General features: G+C 46.1%; 1 protein-coding gene across 8 annotated transcripts in view; it reads left to right on the top strand.

The window, feature by feature from the left end:
• The window catches only part of TBC1D16 (TBC1 domain family member 16), a 60636-nt gene that overhangs the window by 4804 nt on the left and 28028 nt on the right, over window positions 1–27804 (top strand). For 6 of the 8 annotated variants that reach the window (XR_014004600.1, XM_081180873.1, XM_081180871.1 and 3 more), the window contains exons 2-5: window positions 804–895; window positions 11719–11971; window positions 14256–14883; window positions 15803–15910. Coding sequence is in view for 7 of the 8 variants with exons in the window: in XM_081180873.1 (XP_081036999.1) it covers window positions 11782–11971; window positions 14256–14883; window positions 15803–15910 (926 nt within the window). In the remaining variant the exon portion in view is untranslated. The remainder of the gene's footprint in view (window positions 1–803; window positions 896–11718; window positions 11972–14255; window positions 14884–15802; window positions 15911–27804) is intronic. The other 2 variants (XM_081180876.1, XM_081180875.1) reach the window with 1 other exon arrangement.

Genomic DNA, 27804 nt, shown 5'->3' with positions numbered 1-27804 from the left:
TTTGGGGGTCCTCATCTGGCCCTGTGGCCGGTTTCATCCAGCCCGTGTGGCAGTTTATTTATTGGGGTCAAATCCTTAATAAAGCTCAACAAGTTCAATCCTCAGCAACTTTGATCAGCCCTCATGCATGTTCACTTCATCAAATCTGCCCCTCTTTAGTAATAGTAGTAATAATAATAATAATAATTTATTATTTATACCCCACTCATCTGCCTGGGTTTCCCCAGCCACTCAGGGCGGCTTCCAACTGAATATTAAAAACAATACAGCATCAGACATTAAAAACTTCCCTTAAAAGGGGTGCCTTCAGTTGTCTTTTAAAGGTAAAATAGTTGATTATTGCCTTGACATCTGCTGGGTGGGCGTTCCACAGGGCAGGCGCCACTACCGAGAAGGCCCTCTGCCTGGTTCCCTGTAACCTCTCTTCTCGCAGTGAGAGAACTGCCAGAAGGCCCTCGGCGCTGGACCTCAGTGTCCGGGCTGAACGATGGGGGTGGAGACGCTCCTTCAGGTATACAGGACTGAGGCTGTTTAGGGCTTTAAAGGTCAGCACCAACACTTTGAATTGTGCTCAGAAACGTTTGGGCACCCCTTCTCTAAGAGGTCTGTAGATTATCTTGAGAGAGATTGTCCATGTTTAAACTTCCTCTGGAGTGAATAACCACCAGTTATTGTGCACCAGAGATAATATATATATATATGCAAGGTTTCTTTCATCCTTTACTTCACAAAGTACATTATAATCTGTGTTCAGTCTTGCAACCACCCTTGTGAAGTAGGTAACTTCTGATCCCATTTTACAGGTGACACTGTACAATGAGTTGTAGCTGCTGTGATCGATGCCAGCGGAAGCACAGTCCTTTGCACGGCTTTGGCACTCTCTTGGGCAAGAGAGGTGAGTAGCGCTTACTCATGCTGCTGTTTCCAGAAAACCTCCCCTAAGTTGTGTGGTGCATAGTATTAAAGGGGTGGTGGTGGATCTGGACCACTGTACTAAAGCCACTGTACTAAAGCCAGTGTGGAGACTGAGCTACAATTCCGTCTCTGGTTCTAATTTCATCCCAGTCACAAACTCACTAGGAGACCCATCTCCCCATCTGCAGCATGGGAATAGCAGGGCTGCCCTACCTTGCAGGGTCGTTGCAAGGGTTACCGCAAGATAATGTATGTCAAGTGCATTGCTGAGCACCCATAAAGTGCTGCGTAAATATTAATTGAAATTCTGCAGCTGTTTCTTCCCTTGCAACAATACAGTTACACTTTGCAAATAGCAATAGTCAATATTTGGATTTGCCCCGTCAGAAACTTGATTAGCTGAGGGCAGGGACTGAAGGCGTGCAGGGGTTAGGATCTTCCAGATACCGTCCCAGATGGGAGTGCCCATTGTTTTAACAGTTCCTGGGAAGTAAGACTCGCCGCCCCCACCAAGAAATATAGTCTCCTCCTTGGCACTGATGCTTTCCATTGTCGTGTTTTCTCTCCTTCCCTCCCTTTTTTTTTTGTTTGCCTTGCAAATATAGCAAAGTACTTTGTGAATTCAGAAACAGTGACTACTTGAAAGAGATGAAATTGCCATGGTTGCCCCTTGTTTTAGTAATGTCTTTGGCTGCAATCCTAAACCCACTTACATGGGAATAAGCCCCATTGAATTCAGTAGCACTTATTTCTGAGTAGATATGGTTAGAATTGAATAGTTAGTTAGATTACTGTAATTCCTTATATGTGAAGCTGCTTTTTTTTGGGGGGGGGGGAGGAAAAAGTCTTGGGAAACTTGAATGATCCAGCCGTAATATTGCTAGTCCTTAAACATCTACACTAGCTTCTGGTGTATATGGGATGTAATTCAAAGTGCTGTTTTTGACCTTTAAAGTTCAAAGCACATTGGTGTCAGGATATCTAGAAGACCATTTTCTTCTGTATGAACCTACCTGTTAGCTGAGGTCTTCATATTGGGCCCTCCCCATCTTTGAAGGTCAGGCAGCTATCTATTGAGGAGCAGGGCTTTCTTGTGGTGGTGCTATATCTATGGAATATCTTCCCAAATGAGCTCTTCTTTGGTGCCTTACTTATTGGCAACAGGTTAAAAACTGTTTTATCCTCTCATTGTTATGGGCAGTCATACTTTGCCCTTTTTGCTATGATTTTACTGGTTGCTTTCCACTGCTGCTTCTTTTGTTTAGTCTTTTGTGCATTTGCTGTTTATAAACTACCTGGATTTCATCGTGTTTTAAATTGTATCCCTTGGATGCCTGGAAAGCCATTTGCTGAAAATGCAGGATATAAATATTTGTGTGGTTTTTTTTAAAGAAACAAATAACTAAAGAAGGAAGTGTATTGCATACTTGAGTTTTAGGTTCTTCATTTTCTTGCACATGATGTTAGAGGAAGCACAGACTATGCTTTCGTTGCAGTTACAGTAAGAACTCAAAAGTTCTTGTATGTAACCTGTTAAGTCCCCCTCCCCTCACAACCAGCAATGAAGCCAGGCATCCCAGTTCCTGCTGCATCCATCTTTTGATACGGGACCATTCTTCCGCACACTTGGCTTGTAGCAAAACTCTTAATCAAATACAGCTCCCACTTCTGAATATGCCTTTCGATTCCATGGCAGCTCTTGGGACCTCTGCACTGCTGCAGTAATTTCTATTGTGTAATTTTAATGGTATGGCCACACTCCTTCGTCTTGAATAGAGAAATGCAAAATAAATTGGTTTGCAATATTAATTCTTTGTGTGCGATTGAATCTTCTGCTTATACCCATCTGCCCCTGTGCTTTTCACAGTCCTTTTTATCTTTTCTCTTACTGTTCTTTGTTTCTGTGCTAATTTTGTAATGGGGAAATTTTAAGAAGAGCTGTGCATATCTATATTTCCCATTTCCCATCCCCCCCCCTTCTGACTTTCCCATAGTTGGCTGGGGCGTTGCATAAATCTTCAGTGCTTTCCTGCAGGGAGCATGCTGTCTTGCATGCCTTTCAAACATTACTGGGTTCTTGTAACTGTGCCAAGTCTTCAATAAGAAATCCATCCTCCCAGCCAGACCATTCCCAAAAGCCATTCCTCTTTCTGATAAAGAAGAAACGTGCAGCCGGAGCAAGTCAGCAGCCCTGCCAACAGGATTTTCGGCTGTTTGTTCAAAAGGGATGGGCCTTAGAAGAAAGCAGCCGACTGTTTCTGCTGGCCCAGGCACTGCTTTGCTGATGAGAAGGCCTGGGGGTTATCCAGTTGCTGCCTGCCTCCAGGGGCATTGCCCATGAAAGTAGCCAGTAGCTGACTGGAAGTACGCTGTGGGCTGCAGCACAGGTGTGCAGCAGTAGCAGCAGCAGCTGAGTGTGGGAGGAAATTAATAGGGCATGAGCAATTATTATTTTTTAAGGCAGCTGGGATTTTATTTCACCGCACATGATTGCATCACAGGTGGGGGAGAGCACTGAAGGGCCAGCTTCACAAATTGCTTGCTGTTTCCAAACATGAGGAACTGGACTCTCCAAACCTGAAATTTCTGCAGTACGTGATTTAAAACAGGAATTGTTTTAGAGCGTGATGCCACAGCACTAATCTCCTGTCTGCACCAAGGCCTTGCATCATGTTTACTTGGGAATATGCCCCAAGAAGTGTCTGTCCTCAGAACCTGCAATGTAGGCATGCTCTGCGCATTACTTGGAGCAGTGCGGTCGCTTCCATGTTACTCTGGGGTTCCTCCTGCACAGTTCAGGTGAACTGTGTGCACTTACATTGTTGGCATGCTGTGCACCTCCCAAAAGAGAATACAGTGGTACCTCAGGTTAAGAACTTAATTCGTTCCGGAGGTTCGTTCTTAACCTGAAACTGTTCTTAATCTGAGGTACCACTTTAGCTAATGGGGCCTCCCGCTGCCGCCCGCCACCGGAGCACGATTTCTGTTCCCATCTTGAAGCAAAGTTCTTAACCCGAGGTAATATTTCCAGGTTAGTGGAGTCTGTAACCTGAAGCATATGCAACCTGAAGCATATGTAACCCGAGGTACCACTGTACCATATTTTTCCATGTATAAGATGCCTCCATGTATGTGATGACTCCTATTTATTTGAACCCAAAATTAAGAAAACAAAACCCTAAACCAGAAGTGAAAATCTGGATGAGCGGCGGCAGCAAGTCGTTGATCTTTTTTTGGGCGATCACCCTCAAAGTTTCCAGCATGAGGTGCGCATGCAGTGCTGCTCTGTGGTGCAGAATCAAAGGCAGCGGTTGGGGCACCGCATGTGGCAGCTGCTGCTGCTGCAGGGAAGCGAGGGGAAGGAGGCTCCCAAGCAGAATACCAGGGAAGAGCCAGGGGAAGGCAGCGCCCACTGTGGGCGACGCCAGGCCGTCAAGCAAACTGAGCTGAGGAAGGTGGTGAGTGGGCTGGGGCCAGGGTGGGAGTTTGAGAGGGGAAGCGGAAAAAGAGGAAAGAGCAAGGAGAGGCAGCTGTGATATTAATGCTGCATTCCACCGTTGTACCACCGTGAATGGTGGTTTTTATTTATGTATTTTTGTTTGTTCCATTTTGTTTTGTTTTGGGGGGTGGACACTGAGTGGGGCGGGGATTGGTTTTGTTTGGGCATAATTGTTTTGGTTGTTTTGTTTTCTATTTGTAAATGGAGGTTAGTATGAGGCTTGGGATTGCGACCGTGGAGGGGCAAGGGAGGTATGGCGGTGGGGGCAGATGTTATAGGCGAAGGGGATCGAGATATGGATATGCTCGTACCCCTTCCAATCTGCGCCCCATCCCGAGAGACGAGGGTAGGGTGAGCAAGGATTACTCACCTCCTTCACTGGTGTTGTGCAATGCCAGGTCTATAGGCAACAAAACTGCTACCCTGCGAGATTTCTTTATCTCGCAGGGAGTTGACCTGGCTTGTGTGACGGAGACCTGGGTGCGCGAAGGGGTAACTGTTACCTTACGAGAGATGGCGCCCCCGGGTTTCTCCGTCCTCCACCAGTCACGGACTGTGGGCCGGGGGGGAGGGGTGGCAGTATTAATCCGGGAAGATTGTTCTTTCAGGGCTCTACCATCGCCAGCGATCCCCGGCATTGAATGTGTTGGCCTAGTGTGGGGCTCCGAGGAGAGCTTGGCTGTCTGGCTGGTGTACCGGCCACCTAGCGCACCAGCAGCCACCCTGTCAGGCCTGCTGGAGGCGGTGGCCGGCTGGGCCTTGGAGTTCCCTAACCTATTGGTATTGGGAGACTTCAACTTCCACGCTGATGCCACTCCCTCCTCACAGGCTCTGGACCTGGTGTCTTCCATGGCGACACTAGGGCTCTCCCAGTTTGTTTCGGGCCCCACACATCAAGCAGGCCACACGCTGGATTTGATCTTTGGCGCCGGTATAGATGTGATCATGTCTCCTTCGATGAAGGTGCCATGGTCTGATCACTACGCTCTGAAAGCCAGGATTGACTTTCCACCCCCACCCTGCTTAGGTGGCGAGCCGATTTGGGCTCGCCCGCGGAGGCTGATGGACCCGGATAGATTCCGTCAAGCCTTGCGGGACCTTGCTCCCCCTGGCGACTCATTGACTGAGCTTGTTGAGGGCTGGAATACCCAGCTCCTGGCAGCCATCGATGAGATCGCACCTAAGCGCCCTCTGCGACCCCGCAGAAACCGGGCTCCCTGGTTTACCGAGGAGCTTCGGAAAATGAAGCGGGACCTCAGACGGCTAGAGCGAGTATGGCGGGGTGCCCGTGACGGAGCCTCAAGAACATCTTATAGGGTTTTTATGAAAACCTATGAGATGGCAGTGAAGGCTGCTAAGAAGTCTTACTTCTCGGCCTCCATTGCATCCGCTAGCTCTCGCCCGGCGCAATTATTTAGTATAATCCGGTCTTTAACGTCCCTTGAAGGACAGCCAAATTTAAATAACAATCTGACACACAGCTGTGAGGCATTTGCGAGCTTTTTTGCGGAGAAGGTCCTGTTGCTCCGCCATGACCTCCCTGCCAATTTGGATACAATAAAGGAACTGGAGGCCCCTCGACTGTCCTCGGGTCCAATATTGGACCACTTTGACCGGATATCTCCAGCCGATGTGGACAGATTCCTCCAAGCTGGAAAGCCCACCACCTGTCCTCTTGACCCGTGCCCGTCATGGCTGATTAGAGCGTGTCCAGACGAGGTGCGGGGCCCCCTGGGGGATATCATCAATTTGTCCCTTGGCACCGGGATATTCCCAGGGGAACTGAAGGAGGCAGTGGTGCGTCCGCTCTTAAAGAAAACATCATTAGATCCCTCAGATCTATCCAATTACCGCCCGGTCTCGAATCTTCCATTCCTGGGTAAGGTGATTGAGAGAGCGGTTGCTGAACAGCTTGGTAGGTTTCTGGATGAAACATCTGCTCTGGACCCATTCCAGTCCGGCTTCCGCGCTGGTCATGGGACCGAGACGGCTCTGGTCGCCCTAACAGATGATCTCCGCAGGCAGCTGGATCGAGGCGGGTCAGGGCTGCTGATTCTTCTAGATCTGTCAGCAGCCTTTGACATGGTCGATCACGAACTCCTGGACCACCGCCTTGCCGACGTGGGGATCCAGGGCACAGTCCTTCAATGGCTGCGCTCGTTTCTCTCTGGTCGGGGACAGAGGGTGGCGCTTGGGGGGGAATTGTCATCACGCCACTCCTTGGTGTGTGGAGTGCCTCAGGGTGCAATTCTCTCCCCGATGCTTTTTAACATCTTTATGCGCCCCCTCGCCCAGCTTGTCCGGAGTTTTGGGCTGGGTTGCCATCAGTATGCTGATGACACCCAGCTCTATCTGTTGATGGATGGCCATCCTGACTCGGCCCCAGACACACTGACCAGATGTCTGGAAGCTGTGGCTGGATGGTTACGTGGGAGCCGGTTGAAGTTAAATCCTTCGAAGACAGAGGTCCTCTGGCTGGGGCGGGACGATATGGGATCGAGGGGGCAACTCCCATCTCTTGCGGGGGTGCAATTAGTGCCAGCACCGGCCGTTAAGAGTTTGGGTGTAATCTTCGATACCTCCCTCTCTATGGAGTCGCAGATTACAGCTATAACAAAGGCGGCATTTTTTCATCTCCGCCAAGCTAAGCAGTTGGCCCCTTATCTCTCTCGTCCTGACCTAGCCACTGTGATCCATGCGACGGTCACCTCCAGACTGGATTATTGTAACTCGCTCTACGTGGGGCTGCCCTTGAGACTGACCCAGAAACTCCAGCGGGTGCAGAATGCCGCGGCGAGACTCCTTATGGGGTCTTCGCTGCGAGAGCACATTCATCCGGTATTATACCAGCTGCACTGGCTCCCGGTGGAGTACAGGATCAGGTTTAAGGTGCTGGTTTTAACCTTTAAAGCCCTATACGGCCTGGGACCCTCGTACCTACGGGACCGCCTCTCCTGGTATGCCCCACAGAGAAACCTACGGTCTGCAAATAATAACATCCTCAAGGTCCCAGGCCTCAGAGAGGTTAGGCTGGCCTCAACTAGAGCCAGGGCCTTCTCGGCTGCAGCTCCAAACTGGTGGAATGCTCTGTCAAAAGAGACTAGGGCCCTGCGGGACCTGACATCTTTCCGCAGGGCCTGCAAGACAGAGTTGTTCCGCCAGGCCTTTGGTCAGGGCGCAGCCTGACTCCCTCCTCTGGCAACCTGCACATAATTCTGCTTAATTGGTTGCCATCAATTTGATTTAATTAATTTTTATAATGAAATATTTTTAGATTGTGTGATTATTTGACTGATTATTTGATTGTTGTTAGCCGCCCTGAGCCCGGCTTTGGCTGGGGAGGGCGGGATATAAATAAAATTTTTTATTATTATTATTATTATTATTATTATTATTATTATTATTATTATTATTTTTAGATTTTGATTCATGTGGAAATTGTTTTCCACTTGGTTGTGTATTTTTTAGATGTGGTTTATTTATTGTTTATGACTTTTTAAAATTATGTAAATCTTGTCATGTTGTAAGTCGGTTTGAGCATTGTTTTTAACTATGGAAAGGCAGCATACAAATAAAATGATGGTGATGAGGCAGTTTGCAGTGGCAGCTGTTCTCGCTCCGGTGGTCGAGCCAGCGAGCGCTTCAGGAGGCAGCAGGAGCAACTGCCTCAGCCCGCCCAAGCCAAAATCCCGGATATATGCTTAAATATTTAAAAAATCCCTCCAGATGCCCATGTTCTGTGTACAAGGCAACCCCAGGTTTTTTACTATTGTTTTAAGTCTTATACACGGAAAAATACGGTACGTTGCTTCTGTGTTTTGTAAACATGATGCACGTCTGAGCCATGTGGAAAGAAGGTTATGCATTGCTGGGATGCAGTGGCATTAACCATAGAAGCAGAGCAACCATGCTGTGCCCACTGATACATTCATAGGAGCACAGGAATCTGCTTTACACAGAGTCGGACCATTGGTTTACTTAGCTCCGTGTTGCCTGTACCAGTATTCCCCAGCCTCCAGATGTTGGTGGACTGCAACTCTCATCACCCATGGCCATTAAGCTATGCTTTTGGGGACTTACGGGAGATGGAGTCCATCATGTCTGAAAAGCACCAGGCTGGGAAGGCTGGTCTACTGTAGCAGGCAGCAGCTCACCAGGGTTTCAGACGGGGGTCTTTCACCCACCCAAACTAGAGAGACCAGATTGAACCTGAGACCTTCTGCAGGTAAAGCAGGTGCACTACGGCTTATCTGTGGCCCTAATGGCTTGGGGTTGATGCAACCACTTTTCTCCTCCCGGCCTGATAAGCCCTGTGTTCTCTGAAATGTAGTATTCATGTCATATGCTGTCTTGGGTTTCCCAAGCACTGTCATTCAGAGGTTCTTATGCACTCTTTGTGTGTAGCAAGAGAGATTAAGTTCAGTGTAGGATCTGGTGGCATGTTTGTTTCCTTTTAGATCCTCATCGTGGGCAAAAAACAAACAAGCCCTTTTCATGTTCAGCAGCTGCTTTGCTTTTGCTCAGCAAAAGCTGGTGATATGGCGAGGCTGCTTTTCATTCCATAAGGGGGTCAATCTACTGCTGCTTCAGGCCCCTGGAGAAAATAGCTGGGAAAACATGTGAGTTTGTGCCTGAGCAGGCCAGATTCCCCCCCCCCACCTCTTTCTTCCAGAGGAAATGCTGCCTTTGCATTCCCCCCCCCCCCGTGGATGCATCTGCTGCTCCCTGACTCTGCCAGTAAGACACTACTACATCATGACACTGTCACACAAGCTCAACGATACACAAGGCTTTCTGCACAATACAGAGGAACAACATGGCTGCAAGCAGTTTTGCTCCTCTCCTCAGAAGTGTGAGCATCTTCGTTTTGTCTGCGTTTTTCAGTGAGACGAGAGATATACTTGGGTCAAGAGCTTTTGAGCCTGGTTTGACCTGGAAGTGTGTGTTTGGCAGTGGTGGAGAGTAGCATGTGAAATTTCAAAGATGTCTTGGTGAAATCAGCTCAATAATCTCACTTTATCAGAATGTTTGAGGAATATACCTCTCCATAAGGATGATGGGATGCACTTTCTGAAAACCAGCATCTTAAGAGCTGCCCTCTGGCAAATTACTCTCAAATCCGTGTAGTTCCTTGACATGCTTCCTCACTTGAACCCTAGTAAGGAAGTGCTGCAGCCATGGTATTGCCAGGTGCATGGTACAGATGGAATAGGCTTTAATTCAGGAGTGGCTAACCTGTTTCGGCCTGAGGACCGCGTTGGAGGTGCATGCCAGTGGTGGGCATGACCAATGTATGTTCACTTTCATGTTTGCACACAGCACACATATATATCGCAACTGCACTCATGCATATACAGTACACACAGAGAGACAACACATGTAGCACGCATACATATCAGCAGGCAGATGAACACATTCTCTCTGTGTGTGGAGATCATACCACTGGGGAAGGAGGAGGCTGTCCCCCCAGCCCAGCCCTGCAAAAATGTACTGCCGCTGCTTTAATACTAGAGGAGAAGTATGTCCTGCCTCCCCTCCCATGGTACATACATGCTGCTGCAGTGGAGGAAAGGAAAACCCGTGTTCTCTAGGTAATGGGGTTGCCAGAAGGTGCAAAGGGAGATGTTCTAGAAGGAAGCCATAATTTTGAGAACAGGTAGAAAGTGAACTATTTCTGTGTATAAATAGCTTCTTGGCTTTTAGTGTGATTTTTAGGTCTGCTGCTATTAGTGCATCTGCCTTTTTTTGTTTCCTCCTTCCTTCTCTCCTTTGTGCATCTCTGACTGTCTCTCTCCTGTATCTGTATCTGTATCTGCATGTGTTAGCTTATGCATGCATTTTCCCCAGCCTGCTTTCCTGTTAATTATTTAGGGGGACAGGCACACAGTAAGGTTTGATCTAGGCTTGCTTCCTGATATTTCTCTTTCTTTCATTTTCTGCTTGCCTTTTCATGCACAGACCAGAAAGCCCTTGAATCTGGCATTGCAGGGGATGCCTCACCTGGTATATCCAGGTGTTGCTACAGGGACCATAGAAACCAGACCGGGTTAAGCTGACCCAGGGAACAAAGAGTACTGACTAAAAAGGAACAACTGTGCTTGGAGGGGAGGCTTTGAGTGGGATCAGTTTTCCCTTGGCTTGTTTTTTTCTGGTGGACCTTTGGAGCCACTTCATATCTGAAGCTGGTGATGGCAGGAATGTGTTGCTGGACAAGCTCCATTTTCAAGAGGAGTCAGAGGCTATGTATACAGAGGCTTGTCACTATGCTACAAAGGAAACAATAGCCACAGCAGTTCCCAAATTGCACTCCTGGGCAAGGTGTTCCCATCATCACTCTGCAGAGATCCAGAGGAAATAAGTGATCATGGCAGAAATGCTTATTGAAAATACCTGGTGCATTCTCAGCTAAAATTCATCCTCCTTTTCAGACAGCTTCTGTTCCAAAATGTGATTGCATAGCTCTTGAGGAAAGTCCCTCTGTTGTTACATATTAAGGTGGTATGGAGAGGGAAAGAGGATGGGGTTTTTTGGGAGGGGGGTGTTCCCTCATTTTTTCTGGGCCACCTCATCTCTCTGTTGAATTGCAGACAAGAACTCTACAGTGGTACCTCGGGTTACATATGCTTCAGGTTACATACGCTTCAGGTTACAGACTCCGCTAACCCAGAAATAGTGCTTCAGGTTAAGAACTTTGCTTCAGGATAAGAACATTAATTGGGCTCCGGCGGCGCAGCAGCAGCAGCAGGCCCCATTAGCTAAAGTGGTGCTTCAGGTTAAGAACAGTTTCAGTTTAAGAACGGACCTCCAGAACAAATTAAGTACTTAACCCGAGGTACCACTGTAGTGTTAAAAGTGACACTGGAAATCTGTGACCAAAAGCTGTGAATTTAGAATCCAGTATCATTTATTTTTAATACTTCGGAATGAGAAAAAAGAAACTCCAAATTACAGGTTCCGTTTCTGGTGTTGCAAGAAAACCAACCGTAAGCCTTGTGGTCCCACAAATATTTAGCCAATCTGCTGTGGCAGCATACACTTTTGTGGTCCACAGCTCATTTTTCTAGAAGTAGTTGCCTAAACTGTGTTGGAGTGGGGTTTGTTTGTTTTTTAACAAAGACTTTCTTATTCTCTCAAGTATTGTATTATTTCCCCCCCCCCCACTAATCTCATGTGACTGAGACAGTGTCATACTGCACTCAAGGTTTCACCTCCTTTTGCATGAAGGCAAGCAGTATGTGTCTTTCTGTCCATTCTACCTGTTATTGTTCTCTTTCTGACACTTTTTCTCCTTTCCCCCTGGGCAGAGTTGACTGTCTGAATTAGGTGCTTAAGTGGAGTCAACAGAGAATGGAAACACTCCCTTGGCAATGTCTCTGGGAAGACTCCTCCGACGTGCCTCTTCGAAAGCATCTGACCTCCTGACCTTAAATGCCAGCAGCAGCAGCAGCGGTGGTGGCGGCTCGTCTTCCGTCTTGGATGGGGGGATTATCTACTCCAAGAACAATGTCTGTGTCCATCCACCTGAGATGCTGCAAGGCATCGTGGAGCATCACCCAGGTGAGGGCAGGCTGGAGACATGGGTTGGTTTATCTCATTTTGTTTACGAGTCTCTCCCCAATGAACAATCTTGAAGCAATTTAACAATAAAAGCTTCATTAAGAAATTCTTAGAAGTAACAGATTAGGCTGAGGGATGGAAAAAGGTTAATAAATAATGAATATTATGGATTACAATAGGAAGCAAAGATTAGAAATTCGTAATTGAAAAAAAAGAAATATTGGTGTTATAAAATATGAAATTGGGAACTGCTAAATATGTGATATGATGAAATTCGGATTGGAGGGTGTCGAGGAAGTCTTTTGGCAATGTAAATATACCAGGAAATAAGAAGAAATAATTCTTCTTTTATTATTTTGTTTTTATTGTTGTTATGTTTTTATGTTGTGTTAAGTGTAATGTTTTTCTTTTGTGTTTATGTTTTTGTGTTATAAGAGAAAACCAATAATTTTTTTTAAAAAAAACAAACATACAATAAAAGCTTCAATAATGAAACAGTTATTAAATGTAGTTTCGGGTTCAAAATTGGGATAAAAATGTCCACTTGAAAGGTTTGTTGGAAGAGGAAAGTCTTCAACGGGTGCCAAAAAGATCATAGGGATAGCATGTGTCTGACAGGTAATGGAATTCCAGAAGGTGGGTGCCGTAACACTAAAGGCTCTGACATTGTATGGAATGAATCTCATGATGAGATGGTGCCTGCAGAGCATGGTGATCAGTTGCGTATACATGGGGTGAGATGATATTTTCCGTATCGTGGTCCCAGGCGGTATAAGGCTTTGCACAGCGGTATCAGCACCTTGAACTTTTATGCTGGACTTAATGTTAAGGAAAGTTCTATGGGATACACTTTGTGCACAGAAGAGTCTCTCAGTAAGCATTAATTGTTCCATAAAACCTCTCCCTTGACTTCTTACCTCTTATTCTCAATCCGGTTTCAAAGTTTCTATGGAGGGTCCACTTGGTATTCCTTGTTCTTCCCTTCTCATCTTCCAAATGTTTTATTATTTCTTACGTAAAACATCAGAGTATCTGTGGTGGCGAATTAATAGATTTTTTTTTTAAAAAAAGACCCTCCTCTTAGGGCTAAACTGCACAGGATGCAAGATTGGAATTCCCAATATTTGTTAAAAGCTTAAAAAACAAGGGGAGCTCCCCCTTTTCCACCAGAGTCTTTTTCCCAGTTAAAATTGCATCTCTTGTCATTCCTCCAAAAAGCTGCTGGTAACCATGCTGGGGCAAGAAGAAAACAGCGTAATATAGGAGCCAATCCTTTTCTACCAGTGAGAGCCAGTGTGGTGTAGTGGTTGAGAGCAGTAGACTCGTAATCTGGTGAACCGGGTTCGCTTCTCCGCTCCTCCACATGCAGCTGTTGGGTGACCTTGGGCCAGTCACACTTCTCTGAAGTCTCTCAGCCCCACTCACCTCACAGAGTGTTTGTTGTGGGGGAGGAAGGGAAAGGGAATGTTAGCCGCTTTGAGACTCCTTCGGGTAGTGATAAAACAGGACATCAAATCCAAACTCCTCTTCTTCTACTCCCTACCCCACACTAATAGGGTTGTTGTTTTTTTGGAGGGGGGGTAGTATGATTAAACAACGTTTGCCCCACCCCTGCTTTAGTAACATCCTGAAATTCAACCAGATTCCAGCCTGACATGAGCTCTGGAGGAGTAAGTGATGATCTTAGGAAGTTGCCTTAATACCAAGTCAGAGTCAGTGGTCTATCCAGCTCAGTATTGTCTAGTCTGCATGGCAGCAACTCTCCAGGGTTTCAGGCAGGAGCTTTTCCCATCAGGGATTGAACCTTGGACCTTTTGTAATCAAGGCAGATAATCCATAACCGAATGGTGGCCTTTCCCATCTTGATTTTCTAGGACTGGCATCCTTATTCTTTGGGTTGCAGTTGGCCAGAAGAGTGCTCTGGTGTTCCCTCTAGCAGATGTAAAAATGACTTGGATGTGCTGATTGAGTTGGCTATGTTTTTGCCTCTAATGCCCTGTTGGATCCCAAACCGAGCTGTTGTAGATACTAGCTGGAAAAGTAAAATGCAGTCAAGAATGATGCTCAGTCAACCAAACATTGCTCCAGTGGATGAAGCAATTGGGTCTGGTTAGGGGAGGAGGAAGAAGTTGGGCTTAGGAGAGAGCTGCTCAAGAGGCAAGTGAGTGATGGGAGGATCCCCAGTGGTAGCAGGAAACTGGAGTGCTCAGCACCCTTTCAGGATACCTGCCATTCATGAAGTTGGGGCTTGGTTGTAACTCTGGGGCACTGTGTTCTTCCGTAGGCTATTTGTGCCTGTACATGGAGAAAGATGAGCTGCTTGGAACCACGCTTATCTTGGCCTGGGTCCCAAATTCCCGAATTCAGAGGCAGGACGAGGAGGCCCTCCGCTACATTACACCAGAGAGCTCCCCGGTCCGCAAGGCCCCCCGCAAGCGTAACCGCCATACTCAGGGTTTTGGCGCCACTATGCAGGCTTCCCCCTCCGAGCAGAAGCGAGCTGTGACCCCAAAGGATGAAGAAGACGTTCTGACCGTGTCGCAGCTGGTTAGGGATGTGGCTCACGTCAGCTGCCCTTCGGAGGAAGGGGAGAAGCTGTCCCAGGGTTGCTTGGCAACGGACAGCATCCACAGCTCGGCTCAGCCTGCCCACAGTGACTCAGGTATCTTATCGACAATCAGTTCTCTGGAGGAGCACAACCGGTTGGAGGAGTCAGTGGAAGAAGGGCTGGAGACCCACCTGGAGACTGGAGAGGACGACGAGGGCTCTTTGGAGTTGTCTGCCGATGATGTCAGTAGAGACAGCACATTTGACTCGGACTCTGATGCCTTCTCTTCTCCATTCTGCCTCTCACCCATCAGTGAAGCCCTGGTGGAGAATGTTGGCTCCATGTTCCTGGTTAATGAAAACAGGTGAGTTTATGTTCCTTTTCTCCTTTTACGGAGTAATCAAGGAGCAAGATTATCCAGTTGTAGAACAACTATTTGTCCGGTTTTTGCCCCTGCTGAGGGGCGTTCACTCTACTACTCTCAGCACTGTGATTTTATGTATGTCTACTCAGAAGTCCTACTGAGTTTAGTGTGACTTGCTGCTGCATAAGTGTGTATAGGATTACGGTCTATTCTTTTGCGCCTCAGAGGTGAAGGTCCTGGATTCCACTAGCTGTCCAACTGTGGTGACATGCGTTGACAGTAGTCGCTACATATGAGATCCCATTTGGTCATTGAGATGGTAGACCCTGCTTGTTTTGAGATACCCGCTGCAATGGAGGTGTAGTTGCAAGCCGTGGTATAAGTTGCTTTGATGACCAGGATGTTACTTAAATATGGATCTGAATGTATGTACCTGTCTTTTTTATTAGTATTCATGTCATGTAAGGAATAGCTTTTAGCTGGCTGACAACATTGCCTTACAGCAAGTTGCTTCTTTCAGTTTGGGGGCACCTCTGTTTGATGTTATCTACAGGCAGCGACCGTTTTAGCCATGTCCAATTGACATGCAGTTGCCAACGCATTGGTCCATTTGGACCTGGAAGAAGACAGAATGGGAACTGAATGGCTGACAGGGCAGAATGGGGGCAGGGCACATTTATATGGGCTTTGCTGATGCACACAGGGGCTGGGAACAGAACCCTGGCACGAAATGGCCGTCACCTGTATATCCAAGACAACTTTTACCTGTCTGAAAGATGGATGAAAGAGGAGCTCAGTTGCGTGCTTCAGTACCCTGGATATAGTCTTGGAGCTTAGGCTGGCTGTGCTACTATCCATGTAATTTAGGTTGCCAAGATTATAAATTGCCAGGCTGATTTTTCTTTCTGCTTTCCTCTAGTGCTGTTGTGCAGGAGTGGCTTGCCATGTCTTCCTGTTCCTGCGCTGCAAAATCTAGATCTTATACAACTTACCATTCTGTGACAAACTGCAAGGCTGATTTTCTAGGGTGAAGATTTACACTTTATCAATAAAATTTGACTGAAGCCACAGCTCTCCAATTTAGTGCAGTGCACACTGTTTTGCCTGCTCATTGTGTGGGGAGGGTGCCCTCGTGTGGCCTTTCAGTTATATTGCAAATTGGCACATGAGAAAATATTTAAAATTGCAGAAGGCTGGTTTTCAAAGCTGTTAACTTTGCATGGTTCCAAGATCCCGTGTGCTTTTTGATGCTTACTTGTCAACAGGCAGCATTCCTGTTCTGTGGGCTGTGGTTTATAGAATAAAGGCAGTCAAGGATTTCTCTTTGTTTCCAGAAGATGTTGCTGTTCAAGACATGCCTACTGGATAGCCGAGTTGGCTAAAGTGTGGTGCTGATAATGCCAAGATTGCAGGTTCGATCCCAATTTGGGACAACTGCGCATTGCTGGTTTGGACTAGATAATCCTCAGGGTCCCTTCCAACTCTACAGTTCTATGATTCTATACTGCAATCTGTGGATGTTATTCTTAGTAAACACGTTTGGAGGATTACACAGAGTAGCTGAGGTCTTTCAAGCTGTGGGATGGTGGGAGTGCGTAGGTGGTTGGGAGAGTTGTTTATTGACATAAAACAATTCGAACTCACTTTTCTGAAATGCTCCTTCCTTAAAATGAAAAATACAGTTAAAATAAATTGTACATTAGCTTCTTTTTTTAAGCCCCAGCAAGCTTGCCAGAGAAATCAGCCAAACTTGAGTTGAACTAGGTTTTGCATTTATTAGACACCATATGCAAGGCTCTCCCAGGTTTTTCATCAGGCTTCAAGGGTCTCAGCTGAAACACAATACAGTTTTCAGGCTGCAGAGATTTCTGCATCTACATACTGGCAAGAAAGGACTGAAGTAAAAAGATAACATCTTTAACACTTTTTCAGTTGTCCCATTCCTTTCTAACATTGCACAATGACGCATCTCTCAGGGCTAAGATGTCAAAATCACTTCTGGTTTACTTCACCTTTTATTCACTTTACTTTTTATTGTTATAAATGTGGTTAAAGGTTTTTAAAAATTAAATATAAGTGACTTGATCGTTCTCTTTCAAGCTCGTATACAAATCCCTGCTTCAGTAAATGTTCTTGAGCCCATGGCAAGTCCAGTAAAATTGGACAGGATGGTGATGATGATGATGATTTCAGGTCTTTATTAAAACACAGGCTTAGATACCTTTCCAGGCCTGAAGCTTGAAGTCCAACAGTGAGTTAAATATTGCTGGACTGCACTGAGAGGCTGCTCAGAGGTAATCTCCAGAAGGAATGGTGCGTGGATGAAAACAGCTGGACATTCATGTAATTTCAAACCTAGATCCTCTTGCACTGAATTAACTTCAACATTTGGTTGTTTGATAGTCCAAGCTATTGCTTCCAAGTGGATCTGTCAATATGCACACAGGGTGTGGTTGGTGCTTTGCAAGTGGAGTTTTGTTCACACCATGGGATTTCCCCTCCCTCTCCTCCCTCTTCATGCTCCCAAAATTTCAGGTGGCAGAGGGACTCCCAACCCTCCAAAGTAGATTTTGAGGGTGCAGGGGTGGGGCTATGGGGCAGGGAGGAAGGAGAGGAAGGGAAAGTCCTGTTGCACAATTGGGAGTCTGTTGCGTGAGCAGAACAGCAGGGTTAGATGCTGAGAGACATCCTTTCCCCATAAATAGCTACAGGGATGTCATCAACACAAATTAGCAGTCCCATGGTGCCCACCCCCATTTATTTTTTGTACAGAATATCATCTTCCTTTGCCCTGGTTTGGAAAGAGACTACGTTATTGCAGTCACATGGGGGCGGGGGAGATTTCATATATGAGCTGGATATGCCACACAGTCCATATGCATGAGTCTCCCTCTTCCAGTCCTTTGCTGTTACTGCTATTAAGTGAGGAAGATACTTAATCCAGGCCTCCACATATTTGTGTTGGTGTGGATTGCCCAGTTTACATATTGCTTCTTTCATGCAGCTGAACATACGAGCCAGGATGTTGTCCTTAAGCCCTGTCCGTCTTGATTCTAGGGCCTTATTAGGAGATTCCAAGAGGAAGGAAAGGGTCTTTGCCTCTGCAAGGATGTAAGGCTCCAGCTGAGAGGCCCCTGGGCTGCTCCTATCTTTCTCCTTTGTGACCTTCATGGCAGGATGCAGTTTATGTTTTCCAGTTGTATCCTGTCCTTGTTCATTTTATATTGTTCTGGGTTTGCAGGGGGCAAGTACAGTGGTGCCCCGCAAGACGAATGCCTCGCAAGACGGAAAACTCGCTAGACGAAAGAGTTTTCCGTTTTGGAGGTGCTTCGCAAAACGAATCTCCTATGGGCTTGCTTTGCAAGACGAAAATGTCTTGCGAGTTCCTGCGGGTTTTTTTCCCTTTCCCCCCTTTTTCTAAGCCGCTAAGCCGCTTATCAGCTGATCCGATAAGCTGATAAGCCGCTAAAAGCCGCTAATAGCGCTAATCCGCTAATCTGTCAATGGGCTTGCTTTGCAAGACGAAAAAACCGCTAGACGAAGAGAATCACAGAATGGATTCTTTTCGTCTTGCGAGGCACCACTGTATCCTCTAAAATTTTGGGTGCCAGATTCTCCCAATTACTCTCTGAAATTACTGAGTGTGGCGTTGGCTCAATGGATTTAGCAGGGCCTTCACAATAAGTCAAGCCAGCTTTCTCGGGAGATTGGCTGAGAGAGGTGCCATGAAAGAACTAAACAGATGATGGCACTGACATTACCCTGATGAAAGGCGAGCCATTGGGACATTCAGTGTCACACAAGAAGGGGGGTGGAGTCCCTCCCCCAGCTACTTGTTAGTTAGCAAAAGACAATAGCAGAGTTGGGAAGGGGAGGTTGCCAGGGTTACAGGGGGCATGATGTCACCACAGGAAAAAATTGTCCTTTTTGCACGAGGCTTGGGTTGCATTTTAGGAAAGGTTTTGGGCAGAAAGAAGGGTGGAGCCAGTGGCCATGCAGGCTGACACATGGAGAAGCTGTGTGGAGATACAGATGACATTTGGGCTACCTTTGTACCAGGGCTGCACTGACGTGGTGAGCGAGCCCCTTGTGAGATGCGATGCTCAGAACCCTCTCTCCATCCAGACTCAGATGTAAAGGTAAAGGTAAAGGGACCCCTGACCATTAGGTCCAGTTGTGGCCGACTCTGGGGTTGCGGCGCTCATCTCGCTTTATTGGCCGAGGGAGCCGGTGTACAGCTTCCGGGTCATGTGGCCAGCATGACTAAGCCGCTTCTGGCGAACCAGAGCAGCGCACAGAAATGCCATGTACCTTCCCACTGGAGCGGTACCTATTTATCTACTTGCACTTTGACATGCTTTTGAACTGCTAGGTTGGCAGGAGCAGGGACAGAGCAACAGGAGCTCACCCCGTTGCAGGGATTCGAACCACCGACATACTGATCGGCAAGTCCTAGGCTCTGTGGTTTAACCCACAGCGCCACCCGCGTCCCTTTAGACTCAGATGTAAATATGTGTAAATAAACTGTATTTCACAAAGATACTAAAGTCTCCACCACACCTCTTTTTCCCAAAGGAAACACGGACACTGGTAAAGTGCCAAGACCCCTGGAATCTCAAACTCTGCAGTGGAGATTGGGGTGGCCAGAAGCTATATATCTATATCTATATCTATATCTATATCCATAACACACAATATATCAGATAATGAATCAAACTGCAGTCTAAAGGAAAACATTACAATAATAAAGTAGCAGTTGCTTGTTCCATCATATGTAGGTTGATCCTTGTTTTGTAAGCAAGCTATTTTTTGTGTGGCCGCGTTATACCCCTTTATGCATCATATATGAAATTTCTGGCATTCATACACAGTGAGAGGGGGTAGCTCATCAACTCCCTTCTCAGCACTGGCCTGCTGCTCAGTTTGGTAGCTAACCACTGGCATATGTGCATGTTTTAATCCTGTATGCTCATTGTATGCACAGAGGTGGAGCCTGTCATATAGCAATCTTGGATTCTTGGGGTGGTTTTTGTGTGTGTGCAGTGCTATGAGCACACCCTTTGGTTTCCTGGTTCTCCTCCAGACGCTGCCTGGCTCTCTGGTTTGTTATTTGAACAAGGACTCCCCTTAACAGCATGTGGATACAGAAATGCACAACACCAAATAGCACACATTGCAGCTGCAGAGCTGGTAAACCTGGGTTCAAAATAAACTTCCACCTGTCTTTTAACAAGCGGGGCTGCAATGTGTAATCAATTTAAAATGCTGGCCACTCAAAAATGTGACCCCTGTTAACTGAACATCTGATTGTCTTTATTAAAAAAGATAAAAGTACAGTTTGTAAAATTGGAGGTGGCTTTTTAGAAGCATTTTTCTTCTAAAAGGAAAATAGGTGCCTGCCACAACATGCACTGCATTTCTTTAAAAAAAAGAAAGCGTGCTTTGTGTTTCATGCTTAGTGTGTTGTTCATCTGCAGAGTTAGTGGACTGGCTAATCAATTTATTGACAGTAATATTATTGATTGGTCAAGCAACAGCCCTAGCAGTAAGTAATATAGCTTTCCCCCCTGTTCTTTCTAGTGGCAGTGTTGCAGGAATTGGGAGTCCTGTCGCGACAGTCTTCAATAAAGACCAAGCCTACTGGCTGCTGTTTTGCTCTGGTATTCCTGGCTGGTGTCCTTGTTTTTTGTGCAAGGGAGCCCTCAGATTTCTGTGTTAACAGCAGGAATTAAGAAACAGCTTTGGGACAGGAGGGATGCATGTGCCCAGGAAAAGCGTGGAATCCTTAGGAGGCAGCTTCTGCGGGTTTTGGCTTGATGCAATGCTTGCATATTTCTTGCCCTTTCTGTTTCAACTCCTTTCTAGGGAGCTGGTGATTAAATTGCTTTCTTGTCCAGTTGTGTTATTGGGCAGGGAGTGTGCAAGTGTCTGTGGGACTGCAAGCAGTAACCGAGTCTGGGATGTTGCATCATGCTGTTGTGGCAATTCACCTAGGAGGCTGGTGCCGGCTGAGATCTCTGTAGAATTAAGCAGGAGATGAAATTACTGGCAGAGCAGTTGTGAGCCATAGGTATGTAATGGATGGAAAAGCAAGTGTAGGGAGCAGAGAATACCAGGCTTTCGAAATTGGCTTATGCTGTATGATGCTGACGTGGGATTTACCTACTTCATGCAGTCTGTGTTCCTTTGTGTTCTTCTTTTTATAGAATCAAATTATCTGCTGCGTTGTCACCTATTCAGTCAGCATATTGATTGAAATAAAGCAATCCACACTTCCAGAAATGTAGCTGTGTAGGACTAACATATCAAAAACAAAGAGCCCAGAGGTACATTTGGCTTGCCAAACTCGCAAACCAATCCTAAATGCCCAATCTGTCCATAGGCTGCATTTTAAGTCATTTTAGCTCCCATCCTTGCTATGTGACCCAAGGTGAGTGAGGTTAAAATAACCAATTGATTAAGGTCCCACCGATTGTGTGTGTGCACGTGTGTGTTTTTACACCAGACAGACTCATCGACTCCTTTGTATGCCTTTGTCAATAGCTTGCCTTGCACCTACTGTAGAATTAAGGACTGAGTTGGATAATAGAATACAGTAACGGGCTGTAAAATGTACCAAATGGGCCTATTTCAGTGAGATTATAAGGCTATGTCAGAAACAGAGAGAGGCACATCTGCATCATCAAAGGCACCTGTAAGACAAAATAAGAATCCAGGAAGGAAGTGAAGCTAAGGGATTGTACCATCTCCCCACCCCCAGGAAGGTGGTAAAATTTAAGATCAACCACCAGTTCTATAAAAGAACATTCCTTACACGTATCAAATAGGACAATTGGAGCAAACTGTGCAGCAAAAATGATCTTCTTTCACCATTTCCATTTTGTTAACAATAGTGGAAGGACAATCCATCTTAAGGAGCACAACCTTGACATAAAGCACAAAGACAGAATTTCTATGTACACCTTCCTTTTTATTATGGTTTTATACATTTACTGATGCTTCTGTTGTGCTTAACTGATACTCTATGCCTTTGCCTGTGTCAAAACTGGCTTATAACCCTAAGTAAAGATTTGATCTGATTTCTTTGTCTGTGTGTTGCCAGCAGAGGCCTGTGAAAGGAGAGTAGCTTTGTAGATGGGAGGCGATGGTGCCTTAAGCAACTCCTGTGAGGAACTGGGATCAAAACAGGAAATGTCAAAGGTATGAGCTGCCTAGCATTGTGTCAATGTTTAAACAGCGGAGAGGGGTTATTTTAGGTAGGCTCTGTTTCATATGGGCTCTTCCTATTACCTAAGACAAGGGAGCAGTGGTGGCTTTTGATGGATTGTTGGCAAAAGATGCAGGGTGATTGGGAATGGAAATTAATAGATTTCTATTCTTTTCAAGGTGAGACATATCCAAAGTAGACCAATATAAGAAACAAAGTAAGTTTTGAAGGTCCACGGATTTGTCTCCTGTGTGGTGCTTTCGCTGTAAATATGGTCAAGGTCTTCTGGAAAGGAATAGGGCAATGGAAGGAGCTTTGAATGCGTTGTGACATCTCTCTCTTTGTCTTCCTCCCTCACTACCTCAACAAACCAATATGGCCTACTAGTGCTTTCTCTGCTCTACCCCATAGCCCAGTAGAATTTTTTAGCTCTCTACAAATCAGAGCTCTGTATGCATGCCTGTGAATGAATGAGAGAGAGAGAGGAAAAGATTGTCCAAATAGGAGGGACACCACACAGGACATCACACGCTGCCTTGAGATTATATACCCTTAACAAGGTATATAATGTGTGAGCACCTCACTTTGTCATGAAGTAGGTGGAAGTAGTTGTATCTATTATCTCTAGAAGCTGTTCTATTTGTACGAGAGAGATGATGCAGTTCTTTCTCCAGAAGTAACCCAAGGGGTTTGGTAACATTTTCCTATCAGAAATGTAAAGGTTTACTATGGCCCCGTTAGCAAGCAGTGCTAAGGCAAACCATGGCTAAGTGTAAACAAGCAAGCACCTGAGTACGCAGAGTGAAAATTGTGGCTTTTTTGCTCCTCCACAAGCAGTAAGCCAAGAGCAAACCTTTGTTACATCTCATGGTTTGTCTGGAGCAAAACAAATCATCAGCTCTGGATTGACATAATGCTAAGTCAGATCATGGGTCGTTCCCTGATCTAGAAACCATGGCTTTTGCAACAGGAGTGTTCTGTTGTGGCTTGTAGTACAGGGATTTCCGCCCCCCGCCCTTACGTGTATTCAGCTTGTGTGCATTCAGCTTTATGCGCTTAGCAAAAATAAAAATAAAATAAAAAGGGGGTGGGAACGGGGGCAGACATCTGGGAAATTCTTCAGTCCCACCTGCCACTGAACCCAATGGTGTTTTGACTATACACGATTTCACGTATATGCCCAGTACTCAGGAACATAACCCCTGCATAAGTGGGGAGACGCCTGTATCTACAGACTTCATACCCCAATGTAGCTGTACCGTTAGGTGAAGGGACCCCTGATTATTAGGTCCAGTCGTGACCGACTCTGGGGTTGCGGCGCTCATCTCACTTTATTGGCCGAGGGAGCCGGCGTACAGCTTCCGGGTCATGTGGCCAGCATGACTAAGCCGCTTCTGGCGAACCAGAGCAGTGCATGCAAACACCATTTACCTTCCCGCCAGAGTGGTACCTATTTATCTACTTGCACTTCGTGCTTTCGAAGGTTGGCAGGAGCAGGGGCCGAGCAATGGGAGCTCACCCCGTCGCAGGGATGCGAACCGCCAACCTTCTGATCGGCAAGTCCTAGGCTCTGCGGTTTAACCCACAGTGCCACCCGCAACCCTAGCTGTATCGTTAGACTGCACCTAAAAGCTAACTGTTCCAAGGACAAAGGCATCAATAGGTGCATTCTTTCATTGCTAACATGATACTGGGAAAGGGGTGTATTTCAGTGGAAGAGCATTTGCCTTGCAAGCAGAAGATCCCAGGTTCAATCCCCAGCATCTCCAAATAGGACTGGGAGAGTACCTTGTCTGAAAACCTGGACAACTGCTGCCAGTCAGTGTAGACGGTGTTGAGCTAGATGGACCAGTAGTGTTGACCTGGTACAAGGCAGTTTCCTGTGTTCCTAACAATGGTTTTGCACTGCAAGGCATTCCGCCCTTGCAGTAATGGTGGAGTCTGCTTTGCCAGTGTACTCGTGGGAGAAATTTAAGTAAAACGGGGAATAATTTTCAATGAAAGGTTAGAGCTAATGTGATCAAGTCAAGTTTGTCCGCGATTACTGCACTCTAAGTAAGTTCCCAACCAGTGTAAATACAAAACTCTGTAACTATAAAGCTTAGTACAACAAAGAATACATAATAAAAACCACACTGTCTCAGTGCAAACCATTTCAGGAATCAATACAATACTAAATTCTTAACAATTTATTATACTAGAACAAAAAAGCACAGCTATGGCGGTGGGTTTAAAATAGCAAGTCACAGTTCATTTTGTGGTTGGCTTATTGGGCTGGTGGATAAGTACAAGACTAATAGCACCGTCTAATGCATGTCTACTTGAAAGAGAGTCCCATTGAGTTCAAGGGAGCTTATTCCTGGAAACTGGGTACAGACATAACACAACACTCCCCGACCTGTATATGTGTGGCGCTGGGAAATCAATCAATCGATTTAAATAAATTCAAATCTGGAAATGGCAGGACAGAGCTGGAAAGTCCTCATGGCTTGTGAGGAGACCCTCCCCAGAGCTGGAAAGTCCTCATGGCTTGTGAGGAGACCCTCCCCAGAGCCCGATGTTTAAAGACTTTTAAAACAAGAATTTATAGGCTCCAAAATGGCTTGCGGGGATTCTCACTGCTGCTGCGCTACCCCTCTCGACAGCTGTTGGACGGGAAGCTACATTGCAGTGGGCTTGGACACACTTTTCCCTGCTCTTTCTGGCAATCTGGAGGCAAAGGAACAATATGGGTTGCTTTCTGTTACGTAGGGTCCCGAAGAGCTCTGGCCTTTTTTTGTTGTAAAAGAAGAAAAAATCGCCCTAGTTCCCTGCCGTGACGAGGCTCTCCACTTACACACATTTTGCTTATGTGCACGGGGGCCCAGAACGTAACCCCCGCGTAAGTGGCGAGTCACCTGTATAGGATTGCACCAACCACTGCAGTCCTATATAGCAACTTTCCCCAACCTCATCCCCTGCCATACGTTTTAGACCACAAATTCCATCATTGCTGGCTGGGGTTGATGAGAGGTGTAGTCCCAAACACCTGGAGCAAACATGGTTGGGCAAGGCTAGGAGTAAGTCTCATTGCACTTCATGGGACTTACAGCACAATCTAGTGTGCATCTACTCAAACAAGTTCTTTGTTCATCTTTGCTTTCTCCCACCCACCGCATCACAGCACCAGCATACAAAGTATTTTATCCTCTTTCCCTTATCTTCCACTTCCTTTTCCTTTCTCTTGTATTTCCTGCTTAACGTATAACACTAAGCTAAACGGTAGCTAAATGTGAACACATGAGTGCATGGGTAAAGCAAAAATTGCATCCACTTCACTCCACACCCAGTCACCCTGCTACCATGCTACCTGGAGTTAAGCCCTGGTTTGGTTTAGCGTTGCTTCCAAACTTAGGCTTCTGGTTTGCCTTGCTCTAGAGCAGGCATGTCCAAAGTCCATCTTGGGGGCCTAATCCGGCCCACTGCTCAGTGTAATCCGGCCCCTGTGGCAATTTATTTCCTGCAGTAAAATCCTAAAAAAACCTCAACAACTTCAATCCTAAAAAGGTCAACAACCTTGGTTGGCCCTTTTGGTCCTTGGTTGGCCCTCATGGCCCTTCACTTCATCAAATCTGGCCCTCTTTGAAAAAAGTTTGGACACCACCGCTCTAGAGTCTAGGCCAGGCATCCCCAAACTCGACCCTCCAGCTGTTTTGGGACTACAATTCCCATCATCCCTGGCCACTGGTCCTGTTAGCTAGGGATGATGGGAGTTGTAGTCCTAAAACAGCTGGAGGGCCAAGTTTGGGGATGCCTGGTCTAGGCAAACCATGAGCAGTAAACCAAGGACAAACCTTGGTTACAGATTGTGATTTGTCTGGAGTACCTGCATTCAAACGAACAAGCTGTCATGGAACTGCTGTACAATCTGGTTTGGGCTAACTCATCCCATGACCAGTATTGTGTTGCATTTTCCCACTGCCATCGAGCCTCTTGATTTTGGGAAGATTAATAGGTTGGGTCCTTCTTTTTTTCTCCCTTGCCCCTCTCCCATTCTGTATTCAACACATTTTCTGTGCTCTTGAAAAAACTAGCAATCAGAGGTCATCTCTTCATGCGTCCAGTAGATGGCACACTTTTCTCAGCACAACTTTGGATAACTAAAGGAACACCAGAGACATCTAAATTTAAAGCTGGGTGGAGGCTGTCCCAGCCTTCTGCTTTTCTTCAGAAGAAAATTCTATCATTGATCCTTCTTGGGAGATGGCATGCCCTTTTCTTGCTATATCATCTGGGCTAGCAACTAATCAAACTCTGCCATTTATTGCCTGCCTTACATTTTGGCAGGCATAGCTGCTGATGGACCTACTTGCCTTCTGAGTGCAAAATCATCATTGTTCCTCCACTTGCAAGTAGCCCATCTTGATCCTTGTGCCCTTCAGTTTCTTCCAGGAAGGTTGCATGGGCAGGCTGCTTTCTGGTGATTAAACAATTTGCCGCTGCTGTGCTGTGATTGGCTAACATCTTCTTCTCTAGGGACATGGCCTCTGACCTCATGTCCTTGGAGAGACAATGATTGAGAGAGCTGAAGTGTGTGTGTGCCTTCAAATAGAGGACAATGCAGAATCCATCGGTTTCCTTTTCTCCCATGGAAGCCTGGATGAAAGATGACCTAAAACATGAAGGTTTTAGGAGAGTGATATATGTGCATTTTAATGGAGAGTTCTGGCAGGAAGGTCTTGATTTTGCATGCCATTGATGTCTGTAATGCAAAATGTAGTTGCTGCCTCAGATTCCTGTGTTGCTTTTTCCATTCATGCATCGAAAAGAACCAAGTTTCTAGTCCTTATGGGTGCTGACAGAAGTTACCTTTGAAAGCATTTGTGCAGCGTTTGCTAATCGCATGAAATCTTGTTGGGTTTTGAAGCGCATTCCACATTAAGTAGAAGATCAGGAGGTAAAACTGCTACTGGGCTGTGCACTATTTCAGACTGTAGGAAAACGGGTAATAAATGTTAGGTTGTTCTCCAGTGTTGAAACGATATCTGCACCTAGAAAACGAAAATTCTGAGGCAAAGGAGATTGGGAATGCAATTCATTCCGTTACTTAACATCCCTAGAAAGAATCTGATTCCATCAGTATTTTGGAAACTGGTAGTAATCTCCTTGTCTCCTGTGGCAGTTCCTTACCAGTAATGCAATATTCTAGTGTCCCACCCTAGTTCCACCCTACAATTTTTGCAAAAAGGCATCATCACAAGACATCTAGACATGTGCCTGGAGGTCACCGTGACTTAAATTAATCAAGAAGAGTGCTTGATGGTTATATTGCCAAAAATCTTAGGAAGCAGGTAAGTGGTCAGATTGGGGTAATGCAGGCAACTGGCTTAACAAGTGGTTGCATGTATGTGCTCTGCTAACTGGTTCCCCTGGTTTTTTATTGACCAAACTGGAAAGCTCACAGAAAACCAAGCCCATGATTTAAATATCTGAAAAGAAGAAAAGTTGAGGCGAAAGCAAGAAAAAAGGCTTGCTCACTCCATGTAACCTATCATGTACTAAATCCAGGATTCAGCCATTCCTGTTTCCAGCTCTAAGGTGCCAGTGAAAAAAACAACATTATTTTATTATCTTAGCATAAACTATGCTAACACCAGCTCTGTTCACTGCTAGCTGTACATGAGCTTGCTCTCATGCATTGAATGTGATGGCTATTGAGGCACCCCCTCTTCTTC

The sequence above is a fragment of the Podarcis bocagei genome, assembly GCF_964188305.1.
Source record: "Podarcis bocagei genome assembly, chromosome: 2".
Classification (NCBI taxonomy): domain Eukaryota; kingdom Metazoa; phylum Chordata; class Lepidosauria; order Squamata; family Lacertidae; genus Podarcis; species Podarcis bocagei.
This window is presented reverse-complemented; position numbering and strand designations above follow the sequence as displayed.